At 29.5% G+C, this 18884-nt stretch overlaps 1 protein-coding gene across 1 annotated transcript in view; it reads left to right on the top strand.

Annotated features, from left to right (window-relative positions):
- The window catches only part of Sec8 (exocyst complex component secretory 8), an 83296-nt gene that overhangs the window by 41031 nt on the left and 23381 nt on the right, over positions 1 to 18884 (top strand). The window contains exons 11-15 of the mRNA XM_075365751.1: positions 618 to 795; positions 1682 to 1902; positions 3809 to 4031; positions 10712 to 10924; positions 14036 to 14200. Of these exons, the coding sequence (XP_075221866.1) occupies positions 618 to 795; positions 1682 to 1902; positions 3809 to 4031; positions 10712 to 10924; positions 14036 to 14200 (1000 nt within the window). The remainder of the gene's footprint in view (positions 1 to 617; positions 796 to 1681; positions 1903 to 3808; positions 4032 to 10711; positions 10925 to 14035; positions 14201 to 18884) is intronic.

Genomic DNA, 18884 nt, shown 5'->3' with positions numbered 1-18884 from the left:
TTTTAATTATGTAGTGCATAATGTTTAAGGAAAAAATGTCATTTGAACGAGGGGATTCAAATTGGATCCAAAAATCTTTTTTTAAATTTTGATCTTTTTTATAGGTATAGTCTAATTATTGAATAATTAAATTATAAGAATTTAAAACCTTGTGACTTATTTGAAATAAACATAGATATCAGGAGCAAAGCTAGGAAGTTGTGTAAACCTTTGCCAGTTTTTATTTTCATCTCTGAGCAATAGGTTTTGGTTAATAAGAAAGTCTGAAAGTGTTATTTCTCCAGTGTTAAAATCAAGTAGAATCAAATTACCAAATACTAAGTAAATGAAATGTAAAATTTGAGTAGGTTTGAGATATGTCCAAAACATCAAATGCAGGTACTTTAGTTCAGCTGTATATCCCCAAAAAGTGTTAGAAAGACCCCTAGAGTTAGTGTAGACCTCAAAAATTTAAGAAATATTTTTGGTGTAATAATTTAGATTACTCAAACAGAATTTTGGAAATTTGAACAATTTAATGTAGTTCATTTCAAATTTAATCATTCTTATTTTGAAAGTTAAAATTTTTTTAAGTATGTATTATTATTATTATAATTATTAATTTTTCTTTTTTATAGGAACCCATGTACACTTAATGCATTTGTTTATAATTATGTAAAAGATATGTTTGTTAGACGGCAACATATTATGATGATGGAAAAAGTGGAAGCTGCTACAAAATGTGCAGATGCATGGAGAGCTGCAACTAGTTCAGAAGCATGTGCTGCTCTTGGACTTCCAAAGCCTTTACTTCAGGTGAACATTAAAATTATTATTCTTTATATAAATAATGTATATGTATATCCATCCATCTTTTATACAATAAATTTATACATTCTAATTTGAAATGATTGATAAAAATATCAAATATCAAATATGTAGGGTACTTTTATTGAATTCATCTGCATCTTCAGCATATATAATTTATTAAACTAAATATACATAAAAATGTTAAAATTGGTGTTAAGTAACATTTTAAAATTTTAAAGATTTTGTCTAGCTTAGGTGGTAGGTTAATGAATGGATAATTTTATCTATTACACTAATTAGTTCTGCCAATTTAAATATATTTAAACTGAAATATAAGTGTATTTATTTCATTCTGAAATTTGCTTTGCTTATTATTAGTTAGCTCAAATTTATTTTTGCATTTATCTGTGTAATATTTTTCCAATAAATGTATTGTGATTTTTATTGTTTGGATAATAATTTTCTTTGTTTACATTGCTGTGTTTATTTACAATCAGCTGTTTTTATCATATTGAAAAATTTGTTACTGGCTGACTGATTTTATTGAAATTTACAAGATTTTATTATAATTTGGATTAAAATCTGAAGCATATTCTAAAATATTTATGAGGAGCAAGTTGTTCCTTTTTGATGAAAATTTTGTTTCTGCATTTAGACAGTGTTAAAAAAAATTGAGATGACAGAAATGAAAGTATGTAAAATTTTAGAATCAATTTTTTATTTTAGAATTTTGATTACAACTCCATTTTGCAACTGATAATTTTTTTTGTAAGAATGAAAAAAAGAGTAAGTATAATGGTTGGAGTAATGTTATAGTAATATTTAAGATAGGAGAGCCTAATGTTCTACATTAATTAAATTATCATTATTAATTATTAAATTTTCTTTCCAGAGTACTGTAATTGTGGAAGAGTGTATGAGAGAAGTACAGACATTAATGGAAGCCTTACCTAGTCATGCTGTTCATTTGTTAGATGTAATGTACCGTGTTGCTCATAATTATAGAGAGACTTGTTTAGCTGCTTATAGAGGCATTGTACAACCTCATCCTGAAGATAAGCGTGTTTGTAGTGCAGCTTGGCTCAATGATGAAGATATTAATCGCTTTTTAAAGTAATGAAACCTAACTTATTGTTTATTATATTCTAATTTAACTTTTTTTTTCAGTTTATATGTTAGCCAGTGGAAAAGTAAATTATTACATACTGTTGTGTAAACATGTTTGCTTACTAACTCAAAATGTTAATATTATTATTATTTTAAATAAAAGATTTTGTATTGATATTTTTTTTAATCAACTATTTAAATTGCAAAGCACTAACCAATATACTCCTTTTGTGTATTGAAAAACAATTATTTTAAATATATTGTTATGAAGTGTATTTACTTACATGTTTATTCTTTTATTTTATGTATTGTGGAAGTTCATAAGTTGCAAGAAATACCTCACATATCCTGATTTTTATGAAGAAAAATATTCATATTTATAATTTTTATTTATTTTTGACTGATGAATTAATTCACCGTAGAAGCTTACAAAGAAGTTTATGCAAGGAAATATGAAAGTTAAATTTGTAGCTTATGAAAAATGTCATGCCGGACTGGGTTTTGAACCCAGAACCTCCATATGAGAGACCAAGATGCTACCACTCTGCTCAGAAATTGGCAGATAATAATGTATTATTTTTAATTGCAGGTCATTACAGATTTCACAAAGGGCCATAAAATTATCAATAAATAACAGCCATTAACAGACTTAGTAAACATCAAGTAAGCCAAAATATCAGAAAGTGTTTGCTTTTTTGTAGATTGTATTGTTGCTTTTGACCACATGGATAGATATGCTTTATATTAAATTTTTTTTTGCATGGTTTATCATCTCAGCTTATAATTCTATTAAAAAAATCTCTTTGCAGGAACATCTGCTGCAGCATCAAATTTGCAGTATCTTTCTGAATTCTTAGAAAATCTGTTGAGCCTTAAGCTAGGGTGCATTTAAGTTATATTCAAAGCTGTTTTAATCTACTGGAAAACTAAACTGATATCCTTAGTTCTTTTGATAGGAATTTTAAATATAAAAATATCCTTCTGTAATGAATGGAGTAGATTTAATGTTGATTTGATAAATTTTGTGTTAGATAATATGGAAATTGAAACTATCTCAATTAAGTGATTTTGAAAATCAATTATTGGTTGTTATCAAGTTCTACTACAGAGTAGTAGTAATAATTATACAAAGAATTGAATATTATAATTCTTACTTGTATATTAACAAGAATGAAAGAGTTGTTGATTGGTTCTTTAAGACTAGAATAGAGTTGTTACATCTTAGCAAGTACTTGTTCACATTAAAAAAGAAATATTCCATGACTAACATTCAAGCACAGGAAAATGTATTTTATTTTATTGTGGTATGTCCAGTTTTATCAAAATTAGGATTAAAATTATTTTATAAAAAATGTTTGTGTTTAAATGAACTTGAAAGTTATTTTTAAATGGTACTAACAGGTTTAAATTAAGTGTGTGTTATGGATTGGTCTAGAAACATAGAAACATTGGCTTCATACGCTAATTAAGGAATTTATTGGATTTTCTATTGTTTTTATTTTTATCAATTTGTCGGTTAGTTTTTCTTTGTTTTAGATAATTATTTCAGTCACTATTCAACTGTCAGTTGGCCTTGAAATATATGTGTATAATTTGTTTATTTCAAAAATATTTTTTTTTATGAATAATTTATTCTTGTGATAACTTTTTTGGATTATTTGTATTGTGTACTGCAAAAGCTGTATGTGTATAATTTAATTTGGAAATAGAGGGACCCTTGCTATTGTAGAGTGGAAGAGTGGCAGTGTTTGTGTCTTTCATCCAAAAGGTTGTGGTTTCGAATCCCAGTCAAGCTTGATGTTTTTCATATCTTTCAAAATTCATCTATAATTCATATATATGTAGTGTTACTATAATTTGGTTTAAACCTGCTGTTATTTTGAGAATAAATTATAATTATTATTAATTGCAGATCTTTACCAAATTGGACTGATTTAAAAGCACAGAAACATTTACGGAAGTCTTTTAAACGGGAAGATACTGTTGAAGAAGAGAGTCCGGAAGATGTACGCCAAAGAAACATGAAGGAAGCTGAAATGCTCGCAAGTAATCTTGGTGAAAGTGGTGTTAGTAGTCATGAGATTATATCAGAACCTGCTCAGCTTAAGTGCCTAGCTCAGCTACAAGAAAGTATGGTAAGCAATACGGTTACATATTTAATACGGTTGTATATGTATGTTCAGCTCTTAAACATGGTCATTTTTATCAGTGAAACCATTCTCTGCTATCTAGACACTATTTTTATACATTTTATGTATTATAATGACATACTCTTGCAATATGGATTTTCATTTATACACTTTGTCTTTTAGATATTTTTAATGGATGGTATGATTTGCTTAAGAAATCCATTATACCATTTTAGATAATGGCATTTCACATTGTGTTTTTTTAATCTTTATACTGGCTACATCGATTGGTTGTAACATTAAAAGTAAAATTTTGAAAACTTAGAAAAGTAACACATTCATACCCAGATGCACACAAATGAGAGTATGCCCACCTTACTGTGACCATCCAAATACATTGTAACTAATTTATGTTAGCATTCATTGTTGTAGAGACCAAAATATTTGGAATACTCTTTTATATTAAAAAATATAGCTCTCAGAATTATCTATATTACAAGAAATAATAGTATTTATTTCTTAGTTTTTTAAAAGTTTAAGTACTGTTTAGTTTTTTCTTAGTTTTTGAATTTTGGTCAATATATCTCTTTATCAGATGAGATGTTTTTTGTAAAATTGTTTTAACAGTTAATTCTAGTTTTTCTGATAATTTCTCTGAGAAAATTCCTTTAATTTTTGTGAATATATTTTTATTAGACCCTTTTTTCATATATTTTTTTATTATCTTTGTAAGTAATCTTTTATTTCTTATGTATTTAAGCATATGCTCTATAAATTAAAAAAATATCCTTATGAAGATTATAGAATTAACTAAAAAATTAAATTTCAGTTGTAATAACTTCAGTTTAGATATACAGTAAAATCCCTGTTATCTGAATCGATTGGGACTATAACTGTAATTCAGTTAACAAAAATTTTATAATAAATTTCAGTAAAATAATTACATATTTTAAAAATACATTCTACATAATAGTTGAATGAAGATTAAAGAAAAACAAACCAACATAGTTGGCATTTATAGACCTAGAAAAGGTATTCGATAACATAAACTGGAATAAAATGTTCAACATTTTAAAAAAACTAGTGTTCAAATGCAAAGGTAGAAGAACAATTGCTTACATGGAACCAAATAGCAACAATTGTAATTGCAGAACATAAGAAAGAAGCCGTAATAAAAAAGGGAGTTTGACAAGGATGATGTTCCCTATTCCCATTAGTTTTAATCTTCACATAGAACTATCAGTTAATGATGTTAAAGAACAATTTAGATCCGAAGTAACAGTACAAGGTTAAAAGATAAGATGCTATAATTTGCTGATGATATAGTAATTCTAGCTGAGAGTAAAAAAGAATTAGAAGAAACGTTGAACGACATGGATGAAGTCCTATGCAAGAACTACCGTATGAAAGTAAACAAGAACAAAACGAAAGTAATGAAATGTAGTAGAAATAATGAAGATGGACCACTGAATGTAAAAATAGAAAGAGAAAAGATTACGGAGATAGAAGAATTTTGTTATTTAGGAAGAGAATTACTAAAGATGGACAAAGCAGGAGCAATATAAAATGTCGAATAGCAGAGGCAAAATGAGCCTTCAGTCAGAAATATAATTTGTTTACATCAAAAATTAATTTAAACGTCAGGAAAAGATTTTTGAAAGTATATGTTTTGAGCATAGCCTTATATGGAAGTGAAACTTGGACGATCGGACAACCTGAGAAGAAAAGATTAGAAGCTTTTGAAATGTGGTGCTATAGGAAAATATTAAAAATCAAATGGGTGGATAAAGTGACAAATGAAGAGGTGTTACGGCAAATTGATGAAGAAAGAAACATTTTGAAAAATATAGTTAAAAGAAGAGATAGACTTATAGGCCACATATTAAGCCATCCTGGAATAGTCGCTTTAATATGGAGGGGCAGGTGGAAGGGAAAAATTGTTCGGGCAGGCAACATTTGGAATATGTAAAACAAATTGTTAGGGATGTAGGATGTAGGGGGTATACAGAAATGAAACGACTAGCACTAGATAGGGAATCTTGGAGAGCTGCATCCATCAAACCAGTCAAATGACTGAAGAAAAAAAAAAGTTTAATTTGTTGAAAATTTCTGCAAAATAATTTATTATTTATTAAAATATTGCATAGACATATAAGTAATTGCTTCATTTATTTACATTCTAATGACTGAAAATTGCCATGTAAGAGGCTTGTTGTATGGCTCCTTATCATAAAGATACTGTAATACTCTACTTTTTAAAATTAATTAGTAAAACATTTTTTGAACTCCAGAATTACAAAATTAATGTAAATTTTAAAGATTACTCGCCCAGTAAAATGAAGAAATGAGGTAAAAAATAAATTTATCATAAATTAAATAAACTAACAGTGAAATAACTAACAGTACCTGTTTTTTTTTTTAGTAAAAATATATTATGGAAAATATTGTATTTATTTGTTTCAAAATCTTTTAACAGAATCAAAAATTAAGATAAAACTTAACTTTGTTGTTATAATACAAAGGTGTTTCAAAAAGAATGCAACCCCTTTGTTTGATAATGTGAATTTATTACAAAAATATTAATTTTAATAAAATACTTATATAATAATATTCAAATTACCTTAATAACTTTATAATAGATGTTCAAAATGATTTCCTGTGATCCCAATGCAGGTTCATGCACGTTTCATAACATTTACAGCCATTTTTCATGATGTTTATTCAGCCAGTTTTCATAATGTTTGAAATCTCACTTTCAATGTTAGTCTTCAATTTGTCAAGTGTTGTATGAGGATTGTTTTTAAAAACTACATTTTAAATACCCCCAAAGGAAAAAGTCTGCCAATGTAAGATCTGGGGACCATGGAGGCCACAACCCTTTTGATATGAAACGATGGCCAAAAAATTTCTGTAACATATCCAGCGTTTCATTAGTGGTTATGACACATTGTGTAATTCTGCTGGAAGTAACATTCTCATTCATGTAGATCTAACATGGCAGTAAACTGTTCGATTAAGTTGCTATAAACCACACCATCTATAGATCTGTCAAAAAATAAAGGCCCTATTACACAACACTGGGAGGTTGCACACCAAACACCAATTTTACATGTGTGTAATAGTCATTAGTGGATTTTGTGAGGATTTTCAGTGCTTCATATTCATGGTTTTCAGTGAAACCATGCCTCATCGCTGAAATAAACACAATCCAAAATTTTAATATTGTGTCATCAAGAGAACGAAACCAATACATGACAATACTGTAACTGATATCCCTGGTCTACTTCTTTCAGTTCTTGAATGACACTGATGTGATTGCAATTTTTTAGTAGCCCTGAAAACTGTAGATAGTGAAAGCCAAGCCTGTGAAGATAACTTTCTGAGCGATTTTCTGGATGAGCAAGTCTAATATTTCTACTGTTGATGGCCTATCTGTGCTTTTCTGATCATGTATGCTCCCAGTCTTATGAAATTTATTAATCAAACGTGATATTGTTGACTTATTAGGAACTGAAGAATTGGAAAATTTCATCTGAAACTCGTCTTTCACTCAATTGTAAGATTTTTACGCACAATAAGTCCCAATAATAAACACACGTTTGTCCTTGGAAAATGAAATAGTTAACACAATAGACATGTTTTTACTGGTATAGCACTAATGCATAAGAAAGACGTTTCAACTGTAACAAGCTGCTAACCTTATGTATAATGTTGCCAACTGACATGTAGGGAGAAATAAAATTTACCTATACATCTTGCTTCTTAATTTTAGGGTTGCATCCTTTTTAAAATACCCGTTAATTTCTGAACATTGGTTGCTTACTCTTATACAGTGGAAAAATAATGATACGTAAAAATAAATAAAAAAAAACTTTAAAGAATTCAAAAAATTGGTATTTTTAAACATCAATTCCCCCACTCACAATATTGCCCCCAAAGTATTTTTTGGGGTCACTTGCACTACTACTATGCCTAGGAAGATATAAAAAGAAATTTGGTTAAAAAATATGCAATAAATAAAGAGATTGTTTTTTTAAATAAGGGGGAATTTTGGGGCAAGTTTTGTTAAAGAATGTAAGGTAAGATAGGCATGCACATATGTACTGTGCTTAATATAAAAAGTAGGGTTATGTTTGTAAAATTTTGAGAAAATTGACCCCAAAAAACTATCTACACCCTTGGAAATATTAACTCAACAAATTGCCCATATATACGATTCTCTGTCAAAATTTCATCAAGATCAGTTTATCCAATCAAACATTTATTAAGCTTCAAACATACCAATACACATACATACATGCAAACATTACCCACCATATTTTTTTGGGGGTTATGAAATGTTGAGAAATAGCAAAAAAACCCATATCCCATTTTTTGACTTATCATTCTTTTCATCTTGCAGCATACCTCTTGAGCTATGATGCTAAATAATTAAATAGATAAACTTTTTAATTGGCAGTTATTTTTTCTCTATCATTTATATGCTACAATATTTTTCAAACTGAATAGATTTTATATTTGTTGCAATAATGTCACTGCTGTTGGATGCAAGCAAGTGACAGTTTTAATGCCTTGAACTCTTTTTTATGAGAGACATTGCTACTGTTATTTTCCTCACCATCTTCATTGTTCTTCTACATTTTGGTTGTTACCATATCCAATGAAACTTGGTTTATTAGTTCTTGCACTTTATCCTCATGCATCCATTTTTCTGCCATCACCATGTTCAGTAAAATCAGTGCCTGGAAGGATTTTCTACATTTATGTTACCTTCCTTTATTCTCTTTTATTTTGTTTCTTTTTTAATCACTCTTAATCCATTTGTTGCTTATGTTGTCAGTATTTTTTCTTCATCCTCAAAATGGTGGTTATTGGCTTCATTTCATCTCATACTTGTGAAATAAAGTTTTAAACATGGTTGTTAACATATGGATTGATTTTTCATTTTTATGTGCTGCAATTTGTTCAGAAAGAAGCTTGTTGTGCTGAAACTTTTCTCTAAAACTAATGGATTCTCTACATCCAAAGGTTGGCACATATGTAATATTTTCTGAAGGAAAAGGAGATTTCTCATCATCCTGTAACTCTTCAACAGAAAGTTGAGAGGGAGCATTGTCAAAGATAATGCCTCTGAAGGAAAATGTTTTAAATATTTATCAATTTAGGTAAAAATTTTTTATGAAGCCATGACAATCTCAACATTCATTCAAGCATTAGCATAATTTACATATTAAATTGGATGTTCAAAATACTTGTGTTTTTAAATGTACAAGGCTTTTGGAATTCCTTACTACTGCAAACTTTAAGTTGTATGATCCAGATGGATTGCTATAAACAAGCAATGTAATATGCTCCTTATTTGTTTTATAATGAAAGTGAAGTCTCTGCTTTTGACACTAGTATTTTCTTCAGAAAGCTCCTGTGACTCAGACTTGTCGCATCAAAATTAAAAATTTGATCAATTAAAAATTTGATTACTGGTGATCAAATTTTTAATTTTTCATTATGCCTTCTTATCAATCAATTTGTGAGGATTGTCTTTGAACTTGTAGAACTTGTTGAAGTGAGAGTTTTACAAACAAACCACTAATTATTATAATCCAAATCTTTTTTCCATCAGTCCAGCCACTCTGAACGTATTGGAATTCACTTTTACCTTATCTTTACTTAATAACATTGTTTTATTTTTTCATGAAGCAATGGATCCAAAATCAAATTAATCTTTTACATTTTCTGTATAAACTCTTTTCCAAATTCTGTTAATTTCTTTGTACAAACAGTTCCTTGTCTCCCTCCTAATTCTTGGCCAATTATTTTCTAGATTCTTCATTGGCTGTACATTTTAATTCTTTTAACTTATCCTCTATCTTATTAATAATTTCAATTTTTAATATCTACATTTTTTTAATGAATATTTATTAGTTAATGATAACAAGTAGCAGTTCAATATTACCTACATTAGGAAAGACAATTCTTTACCAGTAATAGGTGTAATGCTAGAATGAAATAGAATAAGAAATATAACAATCATGAGTCCCTTCTTGAAAGAGGAGGAGAAGTGATAGAAGCTCAAGAGTAGACCATCCTGTTTATTTAGAACATACTGTATGTCTTTTTCATTATATTCAGCATTACAGTTTTATTTACTGCACACAAATTAACAGCAATTTTTTTTTTGTTCTGTATTGATTCAGAAAAAAACGGTTCAGTTATGTCTTACTTGTAGTCTGAACAAATTGTTAATTGCAAGAACTAATTTAATAAACTTTGTTATTCACTTATAATAACACTGAATAAATGTTATTATGTTTGTATAACACAGAATATTAATTTATAATACAGAAAATATAAAATTAAATTTATTGTGAGTGAATGTGTGTTATTGTTAAACATAATTATTGTAAGAGTAAGCAGCAATTGACTGGTGCTCCTTATATGTAGGATTCTTTATATGGACTGTTGATATGAGAAAGACTTAAAATAATGTAAGGTAATGAATAAGCTAATGTAACATACTCTATTCTCTTGTGAAAGGTTGCTTTATATAAACAATTTCTACTCTAGAGAGGAAAGTTATTAATGGATTTGATTGTTTACATTAAGTAGTATTTACATTATGCTGAAATATTAAATCACAATAAATAATTTTATAATGTTTTAAATATGAATGGATCTTTATTTTATAGGAATGGTTTGCTTTTCGTATATCTGAGTTTATAAGTGGATTAAAGAAGACTCATCATAAGGAGTCTGTACCGATGGCTGGTGTGCCAACCATTTCAGTTATCAATGTAGATGGAATACCAGCAGTACCAGAATCATCAGTTCAACCATTAGAACAGCTAGCTGTTGCCTTTGAAGAACTTGCTAATACATGTCTCCTTGTACTTCACCTTGAGGTTTGTGATTCATCTGTGTTTGGGGAAGCAAGGGGATGGTCTACAATTACGTTGCTCTTATTAAAGAACAATGAAATCATCCAATGTCTGATGCGGTATTCTCTAACCAACATCAATTTGATACCAAGAACAGCTGAGCTTTACTACCCCGCTAAACATTAGAGCTCACTGCCTTAGAACTCTCAGCCCTAAATATAAAATTTCCTCCAGTCCTTACTGTTGCTCCATGTCATTATCCCCTTGGCAGCCGTCTCTCATTAATTACTGCTTTGATCTTTTGTCAGTTAAAAATTAGTATACAACTAATTTTATAATATTATAAATAGCTTGAATCCTGATGTTACAGTTTGTACGGATGGCTCTAGAAACGTTAATTCTGTTGGTTGGGGTTTTGTGGTTGGCAACAGAAAATACATGTATGGCCTTCCCAGTATCACCAATATTCATTGCAGAAATGAACTGTATGCCATTAATAAGGTCTTACATATAATCAGCCCAAAATTTTGACATGTTCTTGTTTGCTCAGATTCCACGAGTGCCTACAGGTGATTAATGATGTGTACTCCAGGCACCCTGTTTGTGAGATTCATTGTGTCATTATCGCAAATGAATCACCAAAGTACAACAGTGACCTTTTGCTGGATCCCCAGCCATATTGGGATTTCAGGCAATGAGCACGCTGATAATGCAGCAAAGGTGGCTTGTTTCCAGCCTCCTTTCATCGATCATGTTGTTTCGAGTGATCTTGTCTGTGTCCTGAAAAGGATGACTCATGATGAGTGGCAAAGTGAATGGAATGCTACCATGAACAATAAGCTTCACCCAATTAAGAATACCGTGTCACTGTGGAGCTCCTCATGTAGAAATAACCATAGAGAGGAGGTTATTATTTGCTGTTTGTGAATAAGACACACTGGGCTCATTCATGGCTATCTGATGACTCAAACAGGTGGATCAGTTTGTGCTTGCTGCAACTGCCAACTAACAGTGCATCACATCCTTGTGAATTGTATCTGTTATGCAACATTGTGTTTCAAGTTTAACCTAGACACAAACAATTCTAGGGGATGATGAAATGTTGTTTTCTCATTTTTTTTATGATTTCTTAGGATTGTCCATTTATATATAAGTATTTGAATTACTGTAGTGTTTTCCAGCTATTCATGCTCTTTGCCATAAAGTAGATGTTAATCTTATTACCTTAAACAAAGATATATCACATTATATATTAAGGTAATAAGTTTAACAATTATATCATGACCAGGTGATAACACGAAAGCATTTTTCACCAAAAAAAAATTTTTTTGCATATGATCATAACAGAATTAAAAAATTTTCTTTGTAAGTATAGAGATGAAATTTAAAATAAAGGAAACATTTTGATTCATTTGGTAATTATGAGGGTCATCCAATAATTAAAGACAAATTTCTCTGGAGCAAATACTTTAATCAGTGTGACATTTTTTCACTTGTCAACTTTTTTCCAACAGCATTAACACACTTGTTCCATCTCTAAATTGGCTTATTTATGCCTGCTGGAAAGAAATCTTAGTCTTTATGTCAGAGTCAATTTAGCAAATTTTCTTTGACGTTATCATTGCCATTAAACTTCTTACCACTTAACACTTCCTTGAATGGACAAACAAGTGGAAATCCGAGGGCCAAGACAGAATTGTATGGAAGGTGAGGTAGTACTTCCTAAAGCAATTTGTCGATGGTTTCTCAAATTACTTGAGCTGTGTGAGTCAAGGTTTTATCATGAAGCAGAATGATGCCTTTGCGCTTAGATCCAGGGTATTTTTTTCAACACTGCTGGCTTCACTTTGTTGATGAAAATGTTACACTAGTATGTGCTATTTAGTTTTCTCTGATCTAGAAAATTGTCAAAAATCAAGCCTTTGCATCCCAAAAGATTATCATTATCATTTTTCGATGGTCAGATTTGGAATTTTTTCTTTGAAGTTGAGTGCTTCCACTCTTTTTTGATTCTGGTTCATAATGGTGAATCCACATCTCATCACATGTTAGAATTCTGTGCAAAAGAAGCATTACTGTCCTCCTGATACTGTTGTTTTAGCTCTAAGCACATGTGAAATCTTGTTCCCTTTTGGTGATCAGTTAACTCTCTTGGAACCCATTTTGCATTGTTTTGTGGTACTTGAACTTGTCAGTGATAATGTTATGAGCTACACCAATAGTTGTCATATTTCAGCTACAATCTCAACTTGTTCAAGTTTATGCACTTTTCTTGTGCTGGATTCCAATTAGACATCAGAATGGTTCGCAATAACTGAAGTTAGGCCATCTTTAAATTTTTCTACCTATGTAAAAGTTTTTCTGCAGTTTATAGAGCTTTGCTTGTATCTTTTGGTCAAATAAAATTAAATGTTAACTAGTTTTTCACCTTCGGAATGCACATGGATCAAATAATTCAAAAATTTCATGAGAACTCGCCAACATAAAAAGAAATTTTATTATAAATAAAACAATTTTACTTAAACAGCTGATCAAAAGTTATCACAGGGTTCTGAAAGTATCATATCTATCTTATTAAATGTTTTGTGTATTCAGTTGTTTGTGTCTTTTAATTATTAAATGACCCTTGTACAGTTTTGGAAACATAATAATCTTTATAAGAATATCTTGCAAGACAATTAGAAAATGAATTTACTTTTGAAACTTTTTAACATCAAGATGTTTATAATAAATAATAGGTAAGAAAATTACAACATGATGTGTATATTGTATTCTTTTTTGTAATAATTACTTTAATTTTTTTATTTATGAGACGAGTATTATGATAAATAAAATGCTATACTGATATGCACAAACAGAAATTTTACTAAATTTTTAAAATGTGCAATGCAGAAATAAGTTGCCATGTTGTTGTTCCCAGATGGTTATGGGAAGACAGAGCAAGACAAAACGATTTGTTAAAAAGAAAGGAGAATGATATCATTTATTATCAAATCAAAACATTATTGTCTAAAATGAATAGATAATAATTGAGTATGAAGGATAAATTAGGCCAATAATAAATAAATTAAAATTATATTTTAAAATAAATTATTAAATTTTACTGAATGGATTTTATCATGTATTTTTTTACAGGTTAGAGTTCAGTGTTTTTATTATTTATTACCTCATGGTGGAGGGCCAGGCACTGTTACTTGTGGCAGTTCTCAAGATCCTGATCCCAAGGTATTAGAACTCAGTAGGGTTTTAGCATCTATTGATGAAGCTATGGCTTCAAGTTTACAAGCCAGAAAATCAAAGGTAATTTAATTTTTTTAAATTTAACAAAATTATATTAAGGTACGTGAAATAGGTGTTGCCATGTCATGTGATTGGTCATTTTTAAAATTAGTTCCACCCTGTTTTAAAATTAAATTATTGAATATAATAGCTAATCAAATAAAAATATTGTTGAGAAGTAAACAGATTTGTAAAATTTTAAACTAATACATATGAAAAAACAAAAAATGTTCAAATCAAAATTGTTTAAAAAAGAACAGCAATAACATAAAAAAAAAAAAAAATATCTAAACAGTGTTGCAAAATTGAACATAAAACACAAGTAATTAATTTATTTTGATAAAAAAAATATCAGCTGTTATTAAAACTTGACAAAATTGAAAAATAACAACATAAATATATTCAATAATTCTTTTTGTTTAATAATACTATTTAAAGTCATAATTTTAAGTAGTAAATATTTATGACAACTAGGTGGCAAGTATGACTGCAAATCACAAAATGTATACAGCATGTAGAAACACAGTTTGGCAAGAAATGCTTTCCTAAGAAATATCTTTTTGTTGTACTTTTTTGGTTGGTATCTTTTGGTTTAGTGAACATTGACTGCAATGAGGTTTTCTTGTGTTCAGGTGTTAATGTATGTTTTTACTTCCTTGTAAAAAGTAAAGGAAGTATTGTGATTGTGAAAAGTTTAGGTTTTCAGATTTCAATGGAAATATCCATTTTGACCATCCCTGAATCCATTTTGACTTTCGGCCTGACCTCTGTACATATGTATCTCACATAACTCAAGATGATTAGCCATAGTATGTTCAAATTTTGGGTTTAGGATTGTTGTAACATGTAGTTGTGTGCCTCCTCTTTTGATTGCAATCCACTGAACTGAAAGTATCAAAAAGCCCAAAATTCCAAAACATTTGGATTTTTTACTTTTTCTTAACTGCAATATTAAACCTTCATTGAGAGCTCTTCAACGATATATTATAAGTGGTTCTTATTTTCATTGGTTTCACAGTTGTAGCCAAATAAAATTTTAATTAATGAAATAATTTGATCTTACAAAGGAAGGCACATTGGTTCGAATTAAAGACTTCATCTTCTTTTTTTAACTTTTTTTTTTTTAATTTAAATATATTGATTTATTAATAATTATTAACTCATGATTGTAATAAAAATTTTACAATAAATAATATAATAATAATAAAGTAATCAATAATAATAAAATTAAAAAAAATATGAAAAAAAACAGAAGTTGTTAGTGAAATAGAATTTTATGTACTTTTAAAAATGCATATATGTAATTTAATAGGCATTTTTACTTATGTGTATATGTAATAGATTTGGTGAAAAATATAATTATTTACTGTTAATTGAAAGTTATAATAATAAAAGTTATAAATTAAAAAATAATAAGATTCTAAATTAATTTTCTAGTTTAATTTTATTTAATTATTCTGGAATTTCTGTTTAATTTTATCTGCAGTAAGTTAACTACAGAGTGACTGAAAAATAGACCCTAGAAGAATAACATATACACTGAAGGCATACATGCCTGATCTTTAATAAATTGCAAAAAATTCTTATCTTTTACTTCATTATTTTTCTGATATACAATATGGACAATAATTCTCCCTATTTCGGCATTGATCATAATTTTGTTTGTTTGTTGCCAATCATTTAATTGCTCTTTGGGTTGATATAATTCTTCGGATCTTAATTTGTGTACATGTTCTCTAGTTTCCAAATTTTCTCTCTTTAAATTCATCATCCTCTTACTCTTTTTATTCTTTCCTTTGTCTTAACGTTTTCTTCCTCTTTATATTTATCATCTTCTCTTAATTTTTTTAAACATTTTCTTTCTCTAAATATTCATCTTGTTGTTGTTTTTTTGCAATATATTTCTTCATATTATATTTCTTTTTCGTGTATGATTGTTTCTTTTTCATTTTTGACCAAATAATCCAATAATAAAAACTGAATATTTTTCACTGTAAGGTTGAAATTAACATTTGTAACCAGTATACAAGAGTTCAGTAAACGGAATAGTTTAATTATTATTAACTTTTATTTATAAGACACACCAACATACACAACATACACATTCACGATAGATTTTATAGAAATAAGAAGGATCAATATTAAAATATTAAGGATCATTTATAGCAATAGAAGGATCAACTCAACTGAAAGTGGCTGGAATTGAACGAGGTGCAGCATTTATATATGTTTGCGCAGTCTTGCAGATGTTACAAAGTTTTTTTTTTTTTTGTCTTCAGTCATTTGACTGGTTTGATGCAGCTCTCCAAGATTCCCTATCTAGTGCTAGTCGTTTCATTTCAGTATACCCTCTACATCCTACATCCCCAACAATTTGTTTTACATACTCCAAACGTGGCCTGCCTACACAATTTTTCCCTTCTACCTGTCCTTCCAATATTAAAGCGACTATTCCAGGATGCCTTAGTATGTGGCCTATAAGTCTGTCTCTTCTTTTAACTATATTTTTCCAAATGCTTCTTTCTTCATCTATTTGCCGCAATACCTCTTCATTTGTCACTTTATCCTCCCATCTGATTTTTAACATTCTCCTATAGCACCACATTTCAAAAGCTTCTATTCTTTTCTTCTCAGATATTCCGATTGTCCAAGTTTCACTTCCATATAAAGCGACACTCCAAACATACACTTTCAAAAATCTTTTCCTGACATTTAAATTAATTTTTGATGTAAACAAATTATATTTCTTACTGAAGGCTCGTTTAGCTTGTGCTATTCGGCATTTTATATCGCTCCTGCTTCGTCCATCTTTAGTAATTTTACTTCCCAAATAACAAAATTCTTCTACCTCCATAATCTTTTCTCCTCCTATTTTCACATTCAGTGGTCCATCTTTGTTATTTCTACTACATTTCATTACTTTTGTTTTGTTCTTGTTTATTTTCACGCGATAGTTCTTGCGTAGGACTTCATCTATGCCGTTCATTGTTTCTTCTAAATCCTTTTTACTCTCGGCTAGAATTACTATATCATCAGCAAATCGTAGCATCTTTATCTTTTCACCTTGTACTGTTACTCCGAATCTAAATTGTTCTTTCACATCATTAACTGCTAGTTCCATGTAAAGATTAAAAAGTAACGGAGATAGGGAACATCCTTGTCGGACTCCCTTTCTTGTTAGGGCTTCTTTCTTATGTTCTTCAATTGTTATTGTTGCTGTTTGGTTCCTGTACATGTTAGCAATTGTTCTTCTATCTCTTTATTTGAACCCTAATTTTTTTAAAACGCTGAACATTATATTCCAATCTACGTTATCGAAAGCCTTTTCTAGGTCTATAAACGCCAAGTATGTTGGTTTGTTTTTCTTTAATCTTCCTTCTACTATTAATCTGAGGCCTAAAATTGCTTCCCTTGTCCCTATACTTTTTCTGAAACCAAATTGGTCTTCTCCTAACACTTCTTCCACTCTCCTCTCAATTCTTCTGTATAAAATTCTAGTTAAGATTTTTGATGCATGACTAGTTAAACTAATTGTTCTATATTCTTCACATTTATCTGCCCCTGCTTTCTTTGGTATCATAACTATAACACTTTTTTTGAAGTCTGATGGAAATTCCCCTTTTTCATAAATATTACACACCAGTTTGTATAATCTATCAATCGCTTCCTCACCTGCACTGCGCAGTAATTCTACAGGTATTCCGTCTATTCCAGGAGCCTTTCTGCCATTTAAATCTTTTAATGCTCTCTTAAATTCAGATCTCAGTATTGTTTCTCCCATTTCATCCTCCTCAACTTCCTCTTCTTCCTCTATAACACCATTTTCTAATTCATTTCCTCCGTATAACTCAGTTATCCACTTTTCTTTCGCCAGTTTGCACTTCCTATTTATAGCATTTCTTAATTGCCGATAGTTCCTTTTACTTTCTTCATCATTAGCATTCTTATATTTTCTACGTTCATCCATCAGCTGCAATATATCGTCTGAAACCCAAGGTTTTCTACCAGTTCTCTTTATTCCGCCTAAGTTTGCTTCTGCTGATTTAAGAATTTCCTTTTTAACATTCTCCCATTCTTCTTCTACATTTTCTACCTTATCTTTTTTTCTCAGACCTCTTGCGATGTCCTCCTCAAAAATCTTCTTTACCCCCTCTTCCTCAAGCTTCTCTAAATTCCACCGATTCATCTGACAACTTTTCTTCAGGTTTTTAAACCCCAAACTACATTTCATTATCACCAAATTATGGTCGCTATCAATGTCTGCTCCAGGGTAAGTTTTGCAGTCAACGAGTTGATTTCTAAATCTTTAAAAAATGTTACAAAGTATTCAATACAAATTGGAAATTCTTGCAAAGCTGCGAGAATGTCCGATATAGTAGACATAAGACAGAGCAATAGAGAGGGCATCGATTTTGGTTTTGTCAATGCAACGAATTGGTGTTGCCAAATATCAATAAATTTACTTATTCTTGGTAATTTGTTAGGTTTATAACTAAGGTCGTAGTGTAGCTTTAGCATCAAAATACTCAAAATCATTATTATTGTATGAGAGGAGGAATGCTATGAAAATTCTGATTGAAAATTGGATTGCCATTTCTGAAAGGTTGAGAAATGCTGGACTATAGTGATAAATTTATGTAGGAAATAATGATAATTTTATTCTTTTGATAATTTGAATTTTTTAAATTGTGTATAATAAATTCAA

This window comes from Lycorma delicatula, chromosome 5, assembly GCF_047948215.1.
Source record: "Lycorma delicatula isolate Av1 chromosome 5, ASM4794821v1, whole genome shotgun sequence".
Classification (NCBI taxonomy): domain Eukaryota; kingdom Metazoa; phylum Arthropoda; class Insecta; order Hemiptera; family Fulgoridae; genus Lycorma; species Lycorma delicatula.
Note: the sequence above shows the minus strand (reverse complement) of the source record. Positions and strands in the feature narration are given on the sequence as shown.